General features: G+C 31.8%; 1 protein-coding gene and 1 pseudogene across 1 annotated transcript; one reads left to right on the top strand and one right to left on the bottom strand.

Moving 5' to 3' along the window:
* Positions 1-843: 843 nt before the first annotated feature.
* Klrk1 (killer cell lectin like receptor K1) lies at positions 844-15810 on the bottom strand. The gene is made up of 7 exons (XM_040280985.2): positions 15720-15810; positions 13650-13757; positions 10743-10835; positions 10490-10525; positions 9991-10142; positions 9595-9698; positions 844-3230 (listed from the first exon to the last, which is right to left on the bottom strand). Exons 1-7 carry the CDS (start codon positions 15757-15759, stop codon positions 3113-3115), a joined length of 651 nt encoding a protein of 216 aa, XP_040136919.1. The 5' UTR covers positions 15760-15810; the 3' UTR covers positions 844-3112.
* A 1700-nt stretch (positions 15811-17510) lies between these two features.
* Positions 17511-19577, top strand: LOC101954798 (ubiquitin-fold modifier 1-like; annotated as a pseudogene).
* The last annotated feature ends 250 nt before the right edge of the window (positions 19578-19827 follow it).

Genomic DNA, 19827 nt, shown 5'->3' with positions numbered 1-19827 from the left:
TTTTCCCTACAAGTCATTTGCTAAATGGAAGACAGAACAGAGACAGACCATTCTGGGGGAAAAAATTGAAACCTCCCAAAGTCCTCCAGTTTTTAGGAATCAGAAACTAGCTAGAAGAAGGTCATGGGAAAAAAAAAAAAAAACAAGTCAAGCATGGTGGCACCAATAAGAGATTCAGATATACAATGTCCCTTACCTGGGTTACCAGAGTGGGACTTTAAAACAACTATCTATATGTATTTAACAATTATCTAAACACAGGACAAAGAAGATGTAAAAGTTTAAAATGTCCCTGGAAGATTTCAATCTTCAAATCCAAACAAATGGGCATTCTAAAACTTAAAAGCTGAAATTTCCAAAATTAAGAACTCAGTGAAAATGAAATAGAAGATTAGATTGAAAGCAAAAGTAATACTGGTGAGCTCAAAGAAAAATCAGCATAAAAATATATGAACTGAAATAGATAAAATGGAAAAATGCAAATAGGTAAATGGATAAATGACATGTGATACTCAACAGGAAAATGTATGTGGAATTGAAGTTGTAGGGTGAATATAGAGACAGAATGGAACAAAAAAACAAATACATACACTTGGACCAGAAAAAACAGAAACCAAACCCTACCAAGCTGTAACACCCAAAACACTGAAAGCAAAGATGAAGAGATAATCTTACAGTGGCCATATGAAGAGACAAACAATAGTAGACTAACTCCTCAGTACAAACACCAGAAGCCAGAATTCAATAGTATTTCTCTTTGAAAATAACAAACAAAACTAATTGCCAGGGGAAGTGCTGGGAAGTGATTGGCCAACATATATTGCTATATTCTGTGCACATATGAATATGTAAATGTGTGTGTGTGTGTGTGTGTGTGTGTGTGTGTGTGTGTGAGAGAGAGAGAGAGAGAGAGAGAGAGAGAGAGAGAGAGAGACTTGGATTTGCTGACATATTGGGTATATTGTGTAGGAGAAAGACAGATTTCAAAGATGACTCCAATTTGTTTGGTTATTTTAGCTCTTTATTTTGACATGATTTCAGATTTTCAAGACCCTTCACCAAGATTACTCCCCTTTCCACCCTCCCATCCTTTTTTTTTTTTTAAAGAGAGAGAGAGAGAGAGGGAGAGAGAGAGAGAGAGAGAGAGAATTTTTTTTAATATTTATCTTTTAGTTCTCGGAGGACACAACATCTTTGTTTGTATGTGGTGCTGAGGATCGAACCCAGGCCGCAAGCATGCTAGGCAAGAGCACTACCGCTTGAGCCACATCCCCATGCCACCCTCCCATCCTTTAGTATCTACTTTTTGTAATTTTATCTTTGTGTTCGAGAAATTTGGAAGATTGCCAAAGTTCTTGAGAACTGGTTGAGATTATTTTCCTTCAGACAATATTGGAACTGTTAGTAAGGCTATTATTAATAACCTTGAACTACTTCAAATAAATTATTTCACTGCCATAGTTTTGGACTTCACTGTTAGCCAGACGTGGGCTGTAAATATAAACGAGGGTTTATCTGTGGGTACAAATGTTTCATGGGAAGTTTTCATTTTCTCCTCCATCTTTTCAAAGATCAAGACTAGCAAGAATCTCTCTTTCTATTTTCTGAAGTATAAGTTTTATTTCTTATTTCTTGTAGGAGTTTGAAACATTTGGGGGATCTCAGTTTTAGAAAGAGAAATTGCATTTCACACTCAGGTTAGATGACCACTAAACTTTGTCTTGTATTTCCAAGCTCCATGACAACCATTAAAACAGAAACTAACAGTCCCAAAGTTTATTATAAACTCTCAGAATAAAAGCCAGTTTCTGTGGTTGCTTTTCAGTTGTGATTTTCATTTTTATTCAATTTTGATATTTAATACATTTTACCTGCCTGCTGGTTTAGTAATGCTTTCCCCAAGTAACACTATATTATGCAACAACATTATCAATCATTTTCTGTTATTTTCAGTGATAACGAATGCCCAGCTATCTTCCCCTCTGTTCTTAGCTTTATCGACTGGGTGAGTTATGCCAGCATGGTTGAGCTCTGCTGAAGATCCTCCTGCAGGTGTAGACTCAAATTCTCCTTGTATCCTCTTGTGATGTAAGAAAGATTAGAGAGGTTTCTGGGGTCTTTTATTAAAAGCATTAATCCTACTCACCAGGGTTTAACACTTATGACACAAATTTCCTTCCAAAGGCCTGCCTTCTATTATAATTTGGAGGGTGTTATAGTTTCAAGTTTGAAGTTTGGAGGTACACAAACATTTAGTCTACCCTGGGCCTCTGAAAGGTTCATGTCCGTCTCACATGCAGAATACACTCATTCCATCCCAACAACCCCAAAAGGCTTTACTCCTTCTAGCACTAACCCTAAAATCTAAAGCCTGAAGTCTCATCTATGTATTACCTAAATAGTTAATATTTATCCAAATGTTGCCTGTCCCACCCAAAATATTGTTGGGTGGGACAGGCAACGTTCTTCCCCAGCTGTGAACTCATGAAATACAATAAATTATGTGCTTTCAAAGTGCAAGGTTGGGATTGGCACTGGATAGGCTGCCACCCCAAAAGGAGGAAATGTCAAAGAAAAAGAAAGGATGATGGGCTCCAAGCAAGTCCAAAACCTAGGTAGGCAAACTCCACGAGATCTTAAGTTCCAAGAATAAACCTCTCTGGCTTTCTGTTCTGCCTCCAGGCCCACGGGGGCAGCAGTCCTGCCTTCTTAACTGATTTGGATGGCAACATTACCCCCACAGCTGGGCACAGCACTGCCCACCCATGAAGCAGTTTTCTCTGCTAGATGTACCACCAGTGATTTATAGGGCTACTTTTTCCTCACCACTTTCCTGGATTAGTTCCATTCTTTTTCATCGAGGCTGAACCCAACTCCATCCTGTGCAGTCTGGGCCATGGTAGAGGTGGACTTGATGATTTCTGAATTGCCTTCCTTTGTCTTACAGAATACTAGATGCAGAATAGTTCTGTGGTCCTATTCTGGAGAGCTCAGGAGGTGTATGTTTTTCCTGTGTTTGTTCCATTGTTTGTTTCCTTCAGCCACATAGCATTGTTCCTGCCGGTGCAATCCCTTCTCTGTTCCTGTTTTGTGTTGGGATGGTTGATTGAGACTACCCAATCCTTTGCATGCAGATGTATGTGTTCAGGGCTGAACAGTTTTCTGTGTAGCCTTTAAAGCTTGAGCCATAGACAATGCAGGTTCCATTCTGCATTTCCACCAGTGTTAGTCTGGATTGGAGAGAATTACACATGACATATCCATAACTTTGTTAATGCAGGAAATAAAAAAGTAATAATACTTATAAGAATTTAAAAGGTATTGCAGGAGAATTTAGTACCATGCTTGACCTTCCTGATTCACAGATATACAAAATGTAGGCATCTCAGAAAATGAAAGTTTCATATTTTAAATTATGAGCCACTGTTTTTTTTATACTTTGGAAATTAGATAGTTCAGAAGTCTAAAATCTCTTCATACATGTACCTGAGTAAAATAAAAGCTTCAAAATGTTTACTTAAAAATTAATATTTAGATAAGAAATAAATTCAGAATTGAACCTAGAATTCAATAGCTGCAATTTTTTGTACAAGAAAAAACCCCATCTTCTTCATATAGTTGACACTCTGTAACATCTTCAGGTTCTATATCTGCAGATACAGTAAACCACAGATATATTCCCCTAGGGGTACCAAAGGAGGACTATAGATGCAATTTTAGTTGGTAAAGAGATGAAAATAGATCATAAATCCTAAAACATACCCACAAACATGCAAGTATGTGTATATGAGCATGCGTGCATGTGTGTTTATCATTCTATGTGGAGATGGCTAAATCTGTATGTGCATTTTATTCTGGTATATTTAGTGTTTGGGAGTCATATGATTTATATAATTAGTGAATTTTTTTCTTCCAAGAATAGGTCAGAAATAGAATATTCAAGAAAGAGTGATCATGTGACTTCAATGTGAAACTGACAAATCAAAGGGACAGACTGTGCTCTGATATTACATGTATTTAAAGGACAAGGAAATGAACCCTGTTCATATGGAAAAACTAGATGCCACAGAGGAAACAAGATTGGAGTTTTTAGTGACTACTCTTAGTGGGTCTCAATCTAAGCCTAATTTTTTTTCATTCTTAATTTTTAAAATTTTGATTTACACTTTATAATTGTGCTTATTTCTGGAGTAGAATTTGATGTTCTAATGTATATTGATTAATATAATCAATAAGTGTAGTTAGCATAGTTATCACTTCATGTACTTGTCATTTCTGGCATTCCACAGCACAACAGGGTGACTCAGTTACCAATTAGCTATTTTATGTTTAAGAATCAGCTAGAAGAGTGACTTTTGAATGTTCTCACCACAGAGAAATAAATAGTGTTCTCTAATTTCACTTTCTTCATATGTTATTTTGATTTCTATGTGTCTTTTCCCACATCATTCTTATCACTCTTCACACCACATTATGCTTATTTTTTTATAACTACATTTCCTTTTTTGTTTGCTTGTTTGTTTTCCAGTCTGGGGACGGAGCCCAGGACCTCTCACATGCTGGACAAGTGCTCTACCACAGCTACAACTCCAGCCTCTCTAACTACATTTTTGACTGCAGTATAAAGTTCTTGAGGGAGTTATGTCCTAGTGGTCTCTGCAGTTATCTCTGCTGCACATTTACAGGTACTCAAAAATATTTACCATGTGCATGAACAAAAATTACACTTGTATATTGGAAATAATATGATATACAATCTTATTAGTATTTTGGGAGAAGAAAATTTTGTTAAAATTAAAATCTCAGGGCTGGGGATGTGGCTCAAGCAGTAGCGCGCTCGCCTGGCATGCCTGTGGCCCAGGTTCGATCCTCAGCACCACATACAAAAAGATGTTGTGTCCATCGAAAACTAAAAGATAAATATTTTTAAAAAAACCTCTCTCTCTCAAAAACAATTATTAAAAAAAAATAAATAAAATCTCAGGTCATGTAGAAATTAATAAAAGAGTTGAAATTAATAAAAGAGTTGAATATTCAAATAACTAAAATATAAATAAAGAATTTTAAATATTTACAGTCTAGAAAACTTCTGCTGATTTTATGAGACCAAAGGAGAGAGAAAGTAATAGTATCAAAATATTTGGGTTTTATTCCTGATCTTTGTGCCATTATAAGTAAATTAATTAACAGTAAATATGATAGGCCAGATCTCCCAAATGATAGAAATGGCCTTTTTCTGAGAATTATCTTAATATTCATTCAAAGGATAAAAGCTATATTCTATAAGCTCAATAAATGTTGAAGTATTGTCATTTAGCCCAGGTGTGAAGAGTTCGTCTATGCTATCAGGTGGTTAAAAGAGCAGGCTATAAAAAAAAAAAAAAAAGAGTATCAGAATACTCTAGTCTGTAAATATCAAAGCAACTGTAGTTCATAGACACAGACTGAAGATCAAAGAGCTGAGCAAATAAAGAAACCCAAAGACATACAGAAGTCCTTTCTTGAGTATTCAGCAGAGTACTAATTAATGCATGTGTGCAAGAAAAATATTAAAAGATGGAGAAAGAACTATCTAGAAAGGTTTAGAGGAAACAGTGTGGATATAGAGGGTCTGGAACCATGCCTACTTTATCTAGCGATTTGTAAAACCTTGTATTTCAAACAGAGTTGAAATACAAGGTATTAGAAGAATACTGCTTTAGAGTAGGGGTAATTAACTATATTGGATGTCCTGATTAGTAATATTTTTTAAAAGATCAAAATAGATAAAGTGGTTTGTAAGTAAGGGTACTTGATAAAGGCAAGTACCTTTGCCCCTAGAATATTTTTAGCAATAAAAATATATAACATAAAATTAAAAACATATTTAATGTTTTTAATAAAAGACAAATGTATAAAATTCCACAAAAAAGTACCTGGCAAGTAAAGAAACAGAATAATTAACCTTAATGAGAAGACAAATCAATCAATCAAAATTCAAATCCATACATGGAGAATATTAAAAACACCTACCAAATCACACTTCTAGAAAGGAAAACTTCAATGTCTGAGATGAAATATACATTTATAGGATTAATGAAACATTATACTTTACAGAAGAAAGGATTAGTGAACTTTCATGATCATGGAATCTATCCAAAAACATAAAGAAGAGTAAAAATATGAATAGGGCATCAGTGAACTTTACTACAATTTTAACAGGCTTAATGTACCAAATTTGGCCTAAAGAAGACACTAAAGAAATGGGGGAGAGAAAACATTTGAAGAAATAATTACACTTCATTTTCTAATTTTAGTGAAAATTATAAACCCTTCTAAGAATCTCAAGAAACCACATGCACAAGAAATATGAAGAAAACTAAAAACAAGGCTTATGGCACATTTTCAAACCCAATGACAAAGAAAAGTGATTAGAGGTAGCCACAGGGAGAAAAAAGACATATGTACTGTTGAACAAAAACAAGTATGAGAGCAGATTTCTTAGACAACAGAAGTGAGGAGAAACTTATTGAAAGTACCCAAAACAAGCAACAACAAAAGATTTAAATCCAGAAATGTGTAAAGAATAAAAGCATCTCAGGCTGGGGATATAGCTCAGTTGGAAGAGTGCTTGCCTTGCATGCAGAAAGCCCTGGGTTCAATCCAGGGGGGAAAAAAAATCATCATCCAAAATATCTTTCAAAAATTAAGATAAAATAAAGACATATTCAGAATAGAAGCTGAAATAATTTATCACTAGGAAACAAACAGCTTCAAGCAATGCTACAAAAATCCTCAATATAGGAGGAGTATTACAGTAGATGGAAGTTATGTTCTATAAAAATGAGTAAAGAAATGGTGACAGGCATAAACATAATTTGTATAATTTTATCTTGTTACTTAAAGCATTTAAAATATATTTGATGTTTTTAATAAAAATAACAGTGTGAGACTTATGGCATTTATACAGGGAAATTTATGACTAAAATAGCTCATGGTTTGGAAGAAAGAAATGGAAGGATAATATTGCAAGAATTTTATACTATGCATGAAGTGATAGGTTATCAGATTTATTGATATATTAGATATATATAAAATAAACTCTAGAGCAAACTAAAATAACAACAAAGATATACCCAATAAGCCAAAGCAAAAAAAAATGTTTAATAAAACTAAATAAAATTAAAATATGTTTAATAAAACTCAGAAAAAGAAAACAGAATAAACAACTAACAAAACCAATAAACAGCAAATAGCAAGATTACTTAACTATTGAATGTAAATGGAGAAAACATCCCAAATAAAAAGGTATGACTTGTCAAACTGGATGAAAAAGTAAAATTCAACTGTAGTCTGTCCAAAGGAGACTTACTTTTAATGTAAAGACCCATACAGATTAAAGATATATGCTACACTAATTCTAATCAAAAATCTGTAATGACTAAATTTATATGGTACTAAGTAGAATTTCAAAGCACAAAATATTATTAGCTCAAGAGTTCATTATATTATGATAAAATCATAAATTCAGGGAAGAGTACACAAAAGCTAAACTTTTATGCATCTAACAACAGAGCTTCAAAATATGTCAGGCAAAGAAGCATTTGAATTGCAAGGAAATATAGGTAACTAAATTTACAGTACAATGTTTTAGTACTTCCCTTTTAATAATTGCGACCTCTATCATAAACAGTCAAAACTAAGTAGATAGTAAATCAGAAAGGATGTGGAAGTCTTGAGCAACACTCTTAATTATCTTGAGTTAATTGTCACTTACAGAACTCAAGAATGGCACAATATTCCTGTTTGAATACACATGGAGCATTTCAAAAGAGATTATAATCTAGTCCATAAAACTGATCTCAACAAATTCAAGAGGTTTCAATCCATATTAAATTGATCAAGATGGTTACTTAATTAGAAATTAGTAACAGAAAGAGTTCTAGGAATTTTCCAAATATTAAAAAATAATCTATGAATTGAAGACAAGCATGGAAGGAGATTTAGAAATGATTTTTGAATTGAATAGAACCAAAACCAATGTATCAAAATGATCAAGGAGGTTATCAAATGATCTCACATATTAATGGCAAAAAAATATTTTTATTAGAAAAGAAAAATCAATGCCTTAGCTTTACCCCTGAAAAAAACAGAAAAGGGAAAGTAAATTTAACATAAAATAAGAATATAGTAAATAACAAATATCAGACCAGAAATCATTGAAATAAAAACTTGAAATGAATGACAAACACAAAAACTGATCCTTAGGATTGTTAGTGACTAGGAAAATGCAAATTAAAACCACATTGAGATGCCAATTCATGTTTATTAGAATATCTAAAATGTAAAATACTGATCATAACAAATGTTGGCTGTAATGTTGAGCAACTGGAACTCTCACATGCTGCTAAAAGAAAGGTGAAATTAGTAAAATTTCTTAGCAACTTTGATTATAGTTTGGTATTTTCTTAAAAACTTAAGCATAAAACTATTATATGATCCATCTGTTTTACTCTTAAATATTTGTATAAGAGAAAGGAAAGCTAGTTTATTTATTTATTTATTTATTTATTTATTTATTTATATCTGGTGCTGAGGATTGAACCCAGTGCCTCACACATGGTAGACAAGTGCTCAACCACTAAGCTACAACCCCAGTATGGTAAGCTTATTTTCATGGAAACAGCTGTACACAAATTTTCACAAGTGACTTTATTTGTAATTAAAAACTGAGAACTACTTACATATATATCAAGAGACAATAGGGTAAACAAGTTGCACTACATTCAAAAAGAAATACCTCTTGGGAATAAAAAGAAAATATTAATGTTATGAAATGCCAAATCTCAAATAATTATGCTAAGTGAAAAAAATCCAACATAAAACTAGTACATATCGTATGACTGCAGTTATATAAGATTCTAGTTGTTGCAAATTAATTTATGGTGAGAGAAAAAAGGTTTGTTTCTTAGGAACAGAAAGAGATATAGAAAAGAGCACAAAGAAAGTACTATAGAGGTTCAAAAGAAAGTTTTGCAGGTGATGGATATGCTAATTATTTTGATTTTATTAATGGTTTCATAAGTGCATCAAAGTGTACACTCTGTATGTGCAGTTTATTGCACACCAATTATATTGTCATCACCTTAGTAGTACATGAAAAAAGAATATGTTGTACTTAACGTCTTAAGCTCTCTGCTTCAGTCTCCTATCTGTAAAATGAATATTAGATCTATCTTTCACAGTATTTACCACACAGTAAGCATATATATTACTCATAATTGTTTATATTGGCCACTTCATAATATTCTCTTCCAAATTTAGGGCACAGTATTTCTTTTCTAAATGAATGAGAATATGGGAATGCCTGAGTTTGTGAAAAAGAAAATGTGATAGATGAGTGATCATAGAGATAAATTAGGAACAAATTCACAACTAGGATCCTGTTGGGGAGAATAGAGAGAGGATAGTATTGGGGAGTAAAATTCATCAAATCATGTTTGTATGTGTGCACTAGCATGCCACAACAAAATTCACCATTCAGTATTATTGAGATGCATGTATTAAAAAGAGAAAAACAAACAAACAAAAAAATCTACTGGACCTAAGACTTACTGGTTGGGCAAGAGAACGGAGCCATCTTCCCACTGCCAGGATCCATTTGTTGGAATTTGTATGAGTCCTATCCAATGATATGACTTCACCAATTTGAAGAAATCCTGTTTGAAACCACAAGGTGCAAATAAAATCAATGCTCAGAATGTTGCTAAATGCAAGGCCATAATCAATTAATCTTTTCTTCTCACACTTGAGGGACAATGCATTTTGTCCCTAACTAGCATAATTTCAACTTAAGCAAGACATACATAAAATCTGAGGTTTCTTTCTTAATTTTAAGGCAGAAAGATTCAAAGTAGGATTTAGACTATCTGTTTCAGTGCTCACATTCCAATGAATTATTTCATTCATTAAGATTAAATATACGAAGGGTGATTAAAACAAATACTCAACCTGTTCCACTCTACTGTATATCTTCAGGAGGCTGGAATTTTGAGACATACAAGAAGCTTGGCTCTGGTACCAAGTTTTGCTCTCATTAAAAAATTGGTAGCAGTGGTTTCTATAACATAACCAATTTTTAGGGCATGGGCCACAGTATCCTTCTAGAAAGAGAATATACTATTAATTCTACACATATCTAGACATTATAGCAGATTATAAAAAAACTCAAATGCCTTTCTCATTCCAACTTCAAAGTTAAAAAACAATTAAACCATTATAGTCATATCCAAAGTATTTCTACACAGATATAGAAAGGGAGATGCCCAAACAGAATTTTCTACTCTTTGCAAGTACTGCATTGTTTCAACAAAATAAAGCCATAGTAAAATGTGGACAAGTATAAACTATTTTCTTTCCTACTTTTAGTGCCATTGGATAAATAATACACTCTAGTATGTATAGTATGTATTCAATTTATTCTTCAAAATATTTTTAAAAATTCACTTACCATTTGAAGGAATTGAAACTTCTTGGTTGTGAAATGCTATGAAAATAATCATAATTATTTTAAAAATTTGTACTGTTAGTAAATTATAATCCAATAGAAAATAACTGGTAAATTTCTAGACTAACAGCAAAACTATAATGAGAACACTTACTCAGTATTGCTAGTTTATGTATCTGTGCCTCTGAATATTAATCAAAATAATACATTACAGTTGTTTGATAAATAAGATCACAATTTTTTTGTAATGACTTACAGTTTACGAATATGACAGTCCATATCGCCATCATAACAACGAAGCGTATCGCCATCGAAATGGCGATGAAACGACCAAGAAAAAATGGAGATACTGTCAAAGAAAAGAGAAATATCAGAAAAGAAAAGAAGGATAAAGGACACAGGTATCTTTGTTTTTAGTATTAATGGTATTGTGCTTTTGATGAGAGAATACTGTAAGTGGTTTTTTTGGCTTTGTTTTTCTCAGAAGAGGTAATACAATTACTTTGTAAATGATTAAGAAACAAGAGTACAAAAAATGTAATATCCCTTCCCATAATTCTGTATAAGTTCTCTAGCCATCTTCTAGTGTAAATCTGTTTACTGTTTTCATTTTCTATGCGGATACAATAATAAATATAGACAGTTCTTTCAACTACATATTAAAAATATGTATTTTGAAACCATGTTACAAAATACATATATTTAAGAAATTGCACAAACTAGTCTGACTTTTTTTTTCATTTATGACAGTATTCTGGTGATTATACCATATCATGGCTTATAAAGATGCCTAAGTTGTAAAATTATTGTATTACATTTCATTGCTATCTGGACAAAATCTAATTGTTGACAGACTTTTAATTTTTTCCAATGGGTAAATTGTTTGTTAGTTTTTGCTTTTAGAAATAATGATATATTTCATTTACACCTGTGTATATTTTTTAGTTCTCTAGAAGAAATTCCTGCTATGGCAATCACTGAAGCAAAGGCATGTATATATTAAGTTTCTGTAATGATTGAAAATTTTAATTAAAAAGTTTATACTAATTTGCATAATAAAAAATAAATGTAAAAGCCTATATATACTTAATATTCTTGTTTAATTTACATCTTCCTTGGTAGTAAATGTTATTCACATTTTTTAATGTATAAACTTGGTAGGAAATATTTTTACACTTACATTTTAATTTTATATTTCCTCTTGTGGAATAAAGTTGAACATCTCTTATTTCTCTGAGATTTTTCTTGTTTCTACAAAGTCACTGGTTTATTCTTTACTTTTTAGGTTGGGAATATGAAGTATGTTTTGCAAATATATGGTTCAGACATTATTTCTGTTTTAACTTTCTTTATAATAACTTTGAAAGGCTGAAATGGTTAATTTTTCTCTGGTTGACTTCCCTGTATGACTTATGTTTTTTTGATATGAGTAAAATGTCTTTATTATTCTGAGTTTGTAAAACTAATTACATCCATGTTACATCACAATGGTGTATGGTTTCTATTTTTATTTGGACTATTAAACATCTGTTGTGTATATGTGTGTGTAAAATATATTTGATAAAAACTCAAATTTTATAAGAGTTTTCTTTTCCAGATGTGTACTGAGTTTTTCTAGCACTAATTATTGAATCAATTAATCTTCCTTTACTGATGTGAAATGCCACTATTAGCATATCATCTATCCCTACATGTGCTTGCATTTATTCCTATGTACTCTAATCAGTCTGCTCATTCACATATGTTCATTATGAAATGCTTGAAGACAAGATAGTGTCTACAATATTATAGTACATTATCTTTTCCAGACTACTTAGCTATTATTATAATTTTTTTCTGCCTTATAAATTTTAGAATGTGTTTTTAAAGAACATATCATTTCTAAATACAGTACATTTGTCCTCCAACAGAATCACATTAAATATACAGATGTATAGAGATAATGCATATCTGAAAAATGTTGTCTTTTATCCTTGAATGCTTTACCTTTTATGTTCATCAGTAGAAATATTAATTAGCAAATTTATTTCTAGGCTTGTTAGTAAAAGGTTTATTTCTATGCTTTTTCCTGATTTAGGGTCATAACATATGAACAGCAGTTTCCTTGTATTTATATTTAGGAAGACAATTGAGTTTTAAATATGAACTTTCAATAAAATCTTAATATCTATTTTTAATGGTTTTTTATATTTAAGGCCTGTACACTCATTAATTTTAAAATATTTTAAATCACATATTTTTAATTATGTTATTTTTACCTTTTAATTCTAATTTTATAAACATTTATTTTTCTTTTCTTGCTTAGTCACTCAGCATCAGCAAAACAATAAATAATAAGCAACATTAATAATAGCAAAAATATTTGCCTTTCCTAATTATAATGAAAATGTAATAACATTAATTGTAGTGATTTATATATGTAATATATTATGTCTATATATGTATATATCAAGAGAAGTATTTACATTTTTTAGATTTTTTCAAATTAAGTTCTTTTAGTTAAGAATTCACACTGATTTTTTATTCAATGACATTTCAACATTATGCACATGGTCATATATTCTTTCTCCTTTGATTATTATATACAGCTCATTTACACTCCTATGACTAACTCATGAAATGATGTTACTTGTTAGTAATTTCTTATTATTGTTAATAAAATCTCTGTTGATTTTAGGTGAGGATGGTCTGTTGATTTTCCTTTTCTTTAAGCTGCCTCAAGTGCTAATATCAATAATATTCTGGATAGGAAAAAGACATTTGAGGACACATCTTTTCTACTGCACTCAGAAACATTCTATATAGTAATCAAATTATTGCTTCTATAATTTTTAAGAACATAACTCAGATGAATTTAATTTGTTTTTCTTTTCTGTTGAATCTTTTTGTTTACTCCTCCTTATAGCTAATTACTTACTGATTTCTCAGAATCTTCTGTTTCATTGTCATTATTGTGATAAATAAGCTCATCATTTTTAGGGCATGAAAAAGGTCCTAAACAATATTTTCTTCTAATTTTATTATATATTTCAATAATCTATTAAAGTAAATGTTATGTCTGCTACTACAATGAAGGTAAAGTAAGTTGAATAATTCTCACTGATATTGTTTCCATGATTAACCTCTGTACAATGAGAGAGGACAAATGGAATACAAGACTTACATTTTTGTCTACATTTGCCTGTTATTAGAGTAGATCTTTGCTTTTGACATCTTTTAGAAGTGTGACACTTTGCCAGTCGAAAGTTATAATTGTGGCATTCAGTCATCTCTGGAGAAAAACAGTTCAAGCCAATATGAGCCACAGCCTTTCTACTACTTGAGATATTTAAAATTAAACTCATCATTTCCATTAATATACTTCCCACAGATATCTTTTTAAAAGTACAACAGCACAATTCACAATAGCTAAACCGTGGAACCAACCTAGATGCCCTTCAATAGATAAATGGATTTTTTAAAAAAGGTGGCATATATACACATGGAATATTACTCAGCAATAAAAGAGAATAAAATCATGGCATTTGCAAGTAAATGGATGGAATTAGAGAAGATAATGTTTAGTGAAGTTAGCCCATCCCCCAAAAAACAAATGCCAAATGTTTTCTTTGATATAAGGAGGCTGATTCTTAGTGGGATAGGGAGAGGGAGCATGGGAGGAATAGACAAACTCTAGATAGGGCAGAGGAGTTGGAGGGGAAGGGAATGGGCATGGAGTCATTAATAATGGTGGAATGTGATGATCATTACTATCCAAAGTACTGGTATGAAGACACGAATTGATGTGAATATACTACGTATACAACCAAAGATATAAAAAATTGTGCTCTGTATATGTAATAAGAATTGTAATGCATTCTGTCGTCATATATAAATAGAAAAAATTTACATAAAAAAGAAAAAAAGTACAACATGAATTTATTTTGCTCTACATTACTTTATTATCATGATGCTTGTGTTTATTGTATAGATAACATTATTTTATTCCATAGCAAAGTATTCTTAATAATATCTTATATACTTTAAAATGAATTAATTTATAATATAATGAAATTAACATTGAAATAGACACTTTATAAAAACACAAAGCCAGAGAAAGATAGACATATATGTACACTATAGATTCAGACTTAACTTGATAATTTTACATAGCATTTAGCTTTTGCATCTCAGTTTCCTAACTTGAAAAACAAGAAAGACAGCAGTAAGAAAAGATATCAACACAATTCATTAGAGATCTTTAAAAAATAAAATAAAATATGATGAACTTAGTTTCAATAATGTTAATCACATGCAAACATTTAATAAATACTGGTTTGTCTAATTTCGTTTTTAATGACAAACAAAGATGAAACAAGTAGGATCTAAAGTTTTAGGATAAAGACAGAGAACCTTGCCTCTGAACAACAACAACAACAAAAGTTTACTTTTTGAAATATTAATCATTTACTGAATACTTAAAAGCCTTTCTAAATGAAATGATAATACTAATTGTCTTTTTGGTACCAGAGATTGAACCCAGGAGTACTTAACGACTGAGCCACATTTCCACTTTTTATTTTTATTTTGAGACAGGATCTCCCCGAGTTACTTAGGATCTCGCTAAATTGCTGAGGCTAGCCTCTAACTTGGAATCCTTATGCCTCCTGAGTTGCTGAGATTACAGGTGAGCACCACCGCACCCAGTTTACTAATTGTCTTTATAACTAAAATTAGATGTAAAAATTGTTTGTTCATATATAATTCACTGATTAAACCTGAAGAGCAGAAGGTAGGTATTATTCTATGGATGAAATAATTAGAGATGACGAAAATCACATTGATTATGTAATATAATGTTACCAACTGTAAATAATTTATGAAAAATTGACACTTTCAGCATAAAATGTACTTTCAAATTATATGTTGATTTTAATATGACAGAACTCCACTAAGATAAATACAGCACATATTATTTCTCTATTTGTGGGGGAAGGATCCCATGCAAGCTTCATTGTCCCTATCTCAAAACAAAATAATGGTTTGATTAAAATTCAGTTCTTCTAACTGCAGTGTGATGCTATTTACTGATTCAAGTTGTCTTCAGCTGTGGATGACTTTACTATTGAAAGATAATGAAATCAGTGGTGGGGGAAGTGAAAGTTTCTGACAGCTTGATTTAAAGTAAAATTTTGGACAGCTTAAAAATATACAGAAGCAGAACTACACATTCATGTGGACAGTGAGTACATACCCGAGCTGTGATGACACCTCCGATCACGAATCAGTCCCATTTTATGATGATAATTGTATGTCTACTTCAGGGAGTCCAAACTCCTCTCACACAGGATTCTTGAATGAAGTAAAATGGAACATTTGTTTTTTTCCGTTTTCTTTATAAGAGAGGAAGTATTTTGATTGGACAAGTAAAATACAGAAAAATTCCCCTGTTTCATAGCTTACCTCCCTGAAAAAAAGAATGGAAATAATGATTCACATAAAGCCAGGTTAAATTAATATCTAATTTTTTTGTTTGTAAAATAATGACCAATTAGTTCGAAGTGTCATAACATATAATGAATATTTTAATTTATATACATTAAAATATTTAATAAAAATATTTGACATCACTGATATTGAATAACAGCACAGTTTTCTGTTTATAATTGTTTATTTTACTGGAAGATAATTGATTTCTTTGTAAGATAAACTTATACAAGATGTATGAATTTTTGTTGGATGTTTTCCTATTTCATTTTAATCCAGTTTCTATTATCATTGCCATCATAAACAATAACAGGTTATCATCATCACCATCATCAGTAACAAGCACAATTTCATATGGTAACATTATATAGCAACATTTTACAGGGTCTATCAGAGCTTCCAGAAAAAATAGCTATTTAACAAATGTGCATAATGCTAATGTTTTTAAATTAAGATTTATGTATATTTGATCATAATAGTTGGAATTAATAGATATGACATGTTTCATCTTGCTTTTAAAATTGTGTATTAGAGAAGGTAGGTTCCTTCCACAAGATTAGAAAACCCATGTGAGAATTCACATTGAAAATCCTTCTAATCCTAAATATAATAATTCATTCTTGGGGTTTTGCTTAGACAAGGCTTCTTATAGAAAGTTATAATTTATGATACATCAGTAAGTATATCCTAATTACTAATTGGATACTATAAAAAAGAATACTTCAGAATCGATGTGCATTCCTTGTCTTCAGCAATTGTAGTCACTTAAATAATTAGAAATATCTTATACCTCCACATTTCTTGAGTGATAGTTGTTAGAAACAAACATGCATGTGCACATACATACGTGCGCACACACACACACACACACACACACACACACACACACACACACACACACACCTGATCAAGAAGGAAGATCTTGGTTCTTGTGGATAAAAGCCTTCTACAGAACTAGAAAATGTAGATGTGTCCTGTGCTCCTAATTTAGAACTCACAAGAGAGATGCTCAAGTAATTCTGATTCCTGAGAAAAGGTATAATAACTATTCTTCTGATCTCATCTTCCTGTGAAGAGGAGATACAAACCACAGCACTTCCTTTTTCATCACTGCACATCACACTTTGCTCATTTGGAGAATGAAGCATGGCCACCCACTGCTGGATAAAGGTTATGTCTTTACATTTTAGGACTTGAAAAATGATTATTTGAGTGATAAGAAGTAGCACAGAATTTTGGAAAACAAAGGATGATATTATACAACTTCTATATCAAAAGTGAAAAACTACATGAAGCTTGTTTTCGAGGACTGTGTGAAGTTAAGCAAAGAAAATTTAACATTTTAGTCACCCCGTGCACCAGCTGCTATAAGTTTAAGTGGGCTCAAGTGTGCTGCATCAAGTAGACTGAAACCAGAGGTATTTTTTCATAGACACACAGAAACATACACAAATATAAAAATTATGCATACATGTGCTGTTGATTATGAAGCTAAAATGAATAAAAATAAATAATTCCACAATGAGCTGTCAAATATCTAGCTTAAATAATTATCCACATGGCAAATATTCATTCATGGGTATGTTTGTGGGTGTTTCAGGTGCTTCTCTGGTCTTTTCTCCTTTTTCCATCTAGACTTATCTCATGTGAACCCCTCATTATTCCTAATACCAAATCCCATGTGAGAATAGCAATATAATCAACTGCCTTAGTGTGCTAATATTTGAAATTATAATTTCTGTTTTACTGAAAAATGATAAATTGTCACAGTCAAAAGGAGACAAAAGAGACTTGACAACTAAATATAATGCTGTAATTTGGAATGATGAAACACAAGAAGTATGTTAAATTAAAAAAATTAGGAAATTTGGATAAAACATGTCTTTTAATAGTTATATAGAAATATGGGGTCATCAGTTGTGACAAATTACCATACAAATATAAAATATTAATAATAAGGAAAATCAGGTATGGGTACATGAAACTCCATAGTATCTTTGCACTTTTTTTCTAAGTTTATACTAAAATACAAATCTTATTTTAAAAATAAGTATTTGAAATTTCTTTAGAAAACAAATAATATGTCTGGGGCAGAAGAGGAGACAATAGAAAGAAGAACAGAAGAAGACAATGAAAAATATACACATACCACACACACATAGTCACAGCTAGGAAACCAGGGTCACTCCTGTTAATTTTCACTGACTTAAGTACTCATGAAAACAGAACTTCCATCAATAAATCAGGTCATTCCATAAGTAAAGAATAATTATTAGTCAGTAATTTATAGCGAACAGAACCATTAGACACTGTAACTATACTATGTATCATGAATGATATGAGAGAAAATTAGTATAGGCAAAAATTGATTCTATAAAAGTTTAATAAAATAAAAAGCTCACTAGCAAAACTTTTTAATCTTCCCCCACTGTCACCTCCTCAAAAAACATGACTCATTGACTCCAAGTTGTTTTTTTAAAATTTTTTTGAAGCTATTGTGAATGGGATACTTTTCCTAATTTCTATTTCAGCTGCTTCATCAGAGGTATAGGAACAGAATTGATTTATGGTTGTTAATTTTATATCCAGCTGCATTGCTGAATTTATTTATGAGTTTAAGAAGTTTTCTGATGGAGTTTTTTGGTCTTCTAAATATAGAATCATGTCACGGGCAAATAAGGATAGCTTGAGTTCTTCTTTTCCTATTCGTATCTCTTTATTTTCTTTCTTTTGCCAAATTGCTCTGGGCAGTGTTTCATGGACTATGTTGAATAGAAATGGTGAAAAAAAACCATCCCTCTCTTGTTCCTGAGTTTAGAGGAAAAGATTTCAGTTTTTCTACATGTAAAATAATATTGGCCTTGGGTTTAGCATATACAGCTTTTACAATGTTGAGGTATGTTCCTACCATCCTTACTTTTTCTAGTGTTCTGAACAGGAGTGAATGCTGTATTTTGTCAAATGATTTTTCTGCACCTGTTAATATAATCATGTGATTCTTGTCTTTAAGTCTATTGACGTGGTGAATAACATTTATTGATTTTCGTATGTTGAACTAATATTGCATCCTTGGGATTAAACACACTTGTGCACCATCTTTTAAATATTATTTTGTGATTTCCCAGGATTTTCTTAAGAATGTTTGCATGACTGGTGAGGGCTTGGAGTTACTCTGCCAAATTGGTGTGGTGTGTTCGCCCAGACTTACTCCACCAGGTAGAAGGTTTCCTTTCAGATTACGCTGACATCAGACCCACGGTTGCCTTATAAAGTAGTTAGTGTTCCTGAGAGTACACCTTTTACAGCAGTCTTAAAATTTGCAGCAGAAGAATTTAAAGTTCCTGCAGCAACAGTGCAGTTATTACTAATGATGGAATAGTAATAAATCCTGCACAGACTGCTGGAAATGTTTTTCTTTTTCTTTTTTTAAAATATGTTTTAGATGTTGATGAACCTTTATTTTATTCATTTATTTATATGTGGTGCTGAGAATCGAACCCAGTGTCTCACACAAGCTAAGCAAGCGCACTACCACTGAGCCACAATCCCAGCCCTGGAAACGTTTTTTCTAAAGCACGGTTCAGAACTTCGAATTATTCCTAGAGACCATGTTGGAACTTGTTAATATCTGCTAGTTGGAACATACAATTACTTTTCAGAAAAAATATCGGTATTTTTTGTTGTTGTATATTTGAAATCAGGCATTTAGCATACTATGAAAACACGAGAAGTCAGTGAAACAATGAAAAGTGGACTCTTCTGGTCCCTTCTTTGTTCGTCATCTTCATGTGCAGAGGGAATGCTTGTGAGTAGTGGGAACTGCCACCACAGAAGGTCTTAGAGTTGTTGATTGCTACCTTACAACACAAGTACAG

This window comes from Ictidomys tridecemlineatus, chromosome 6 (genome assembly GCF_052094955.1).
Source record: "Ictidomys tridecemlineatus isolate mIctTri1 chromosome 6, mIctTri1.hap1, whole genome shotgun sequence".
Lineage (NCBI taxonomy): Eukaryota > Metazoa > Chordata > Mammalia > Rodentia > Sciuridae > Ictidomys > Ictidomys tridecemlineatus.
Note: the sequence above shows the minus strand (reverse complement) of the source record. Positions and strands in the feature narration are given on the sequence as shown.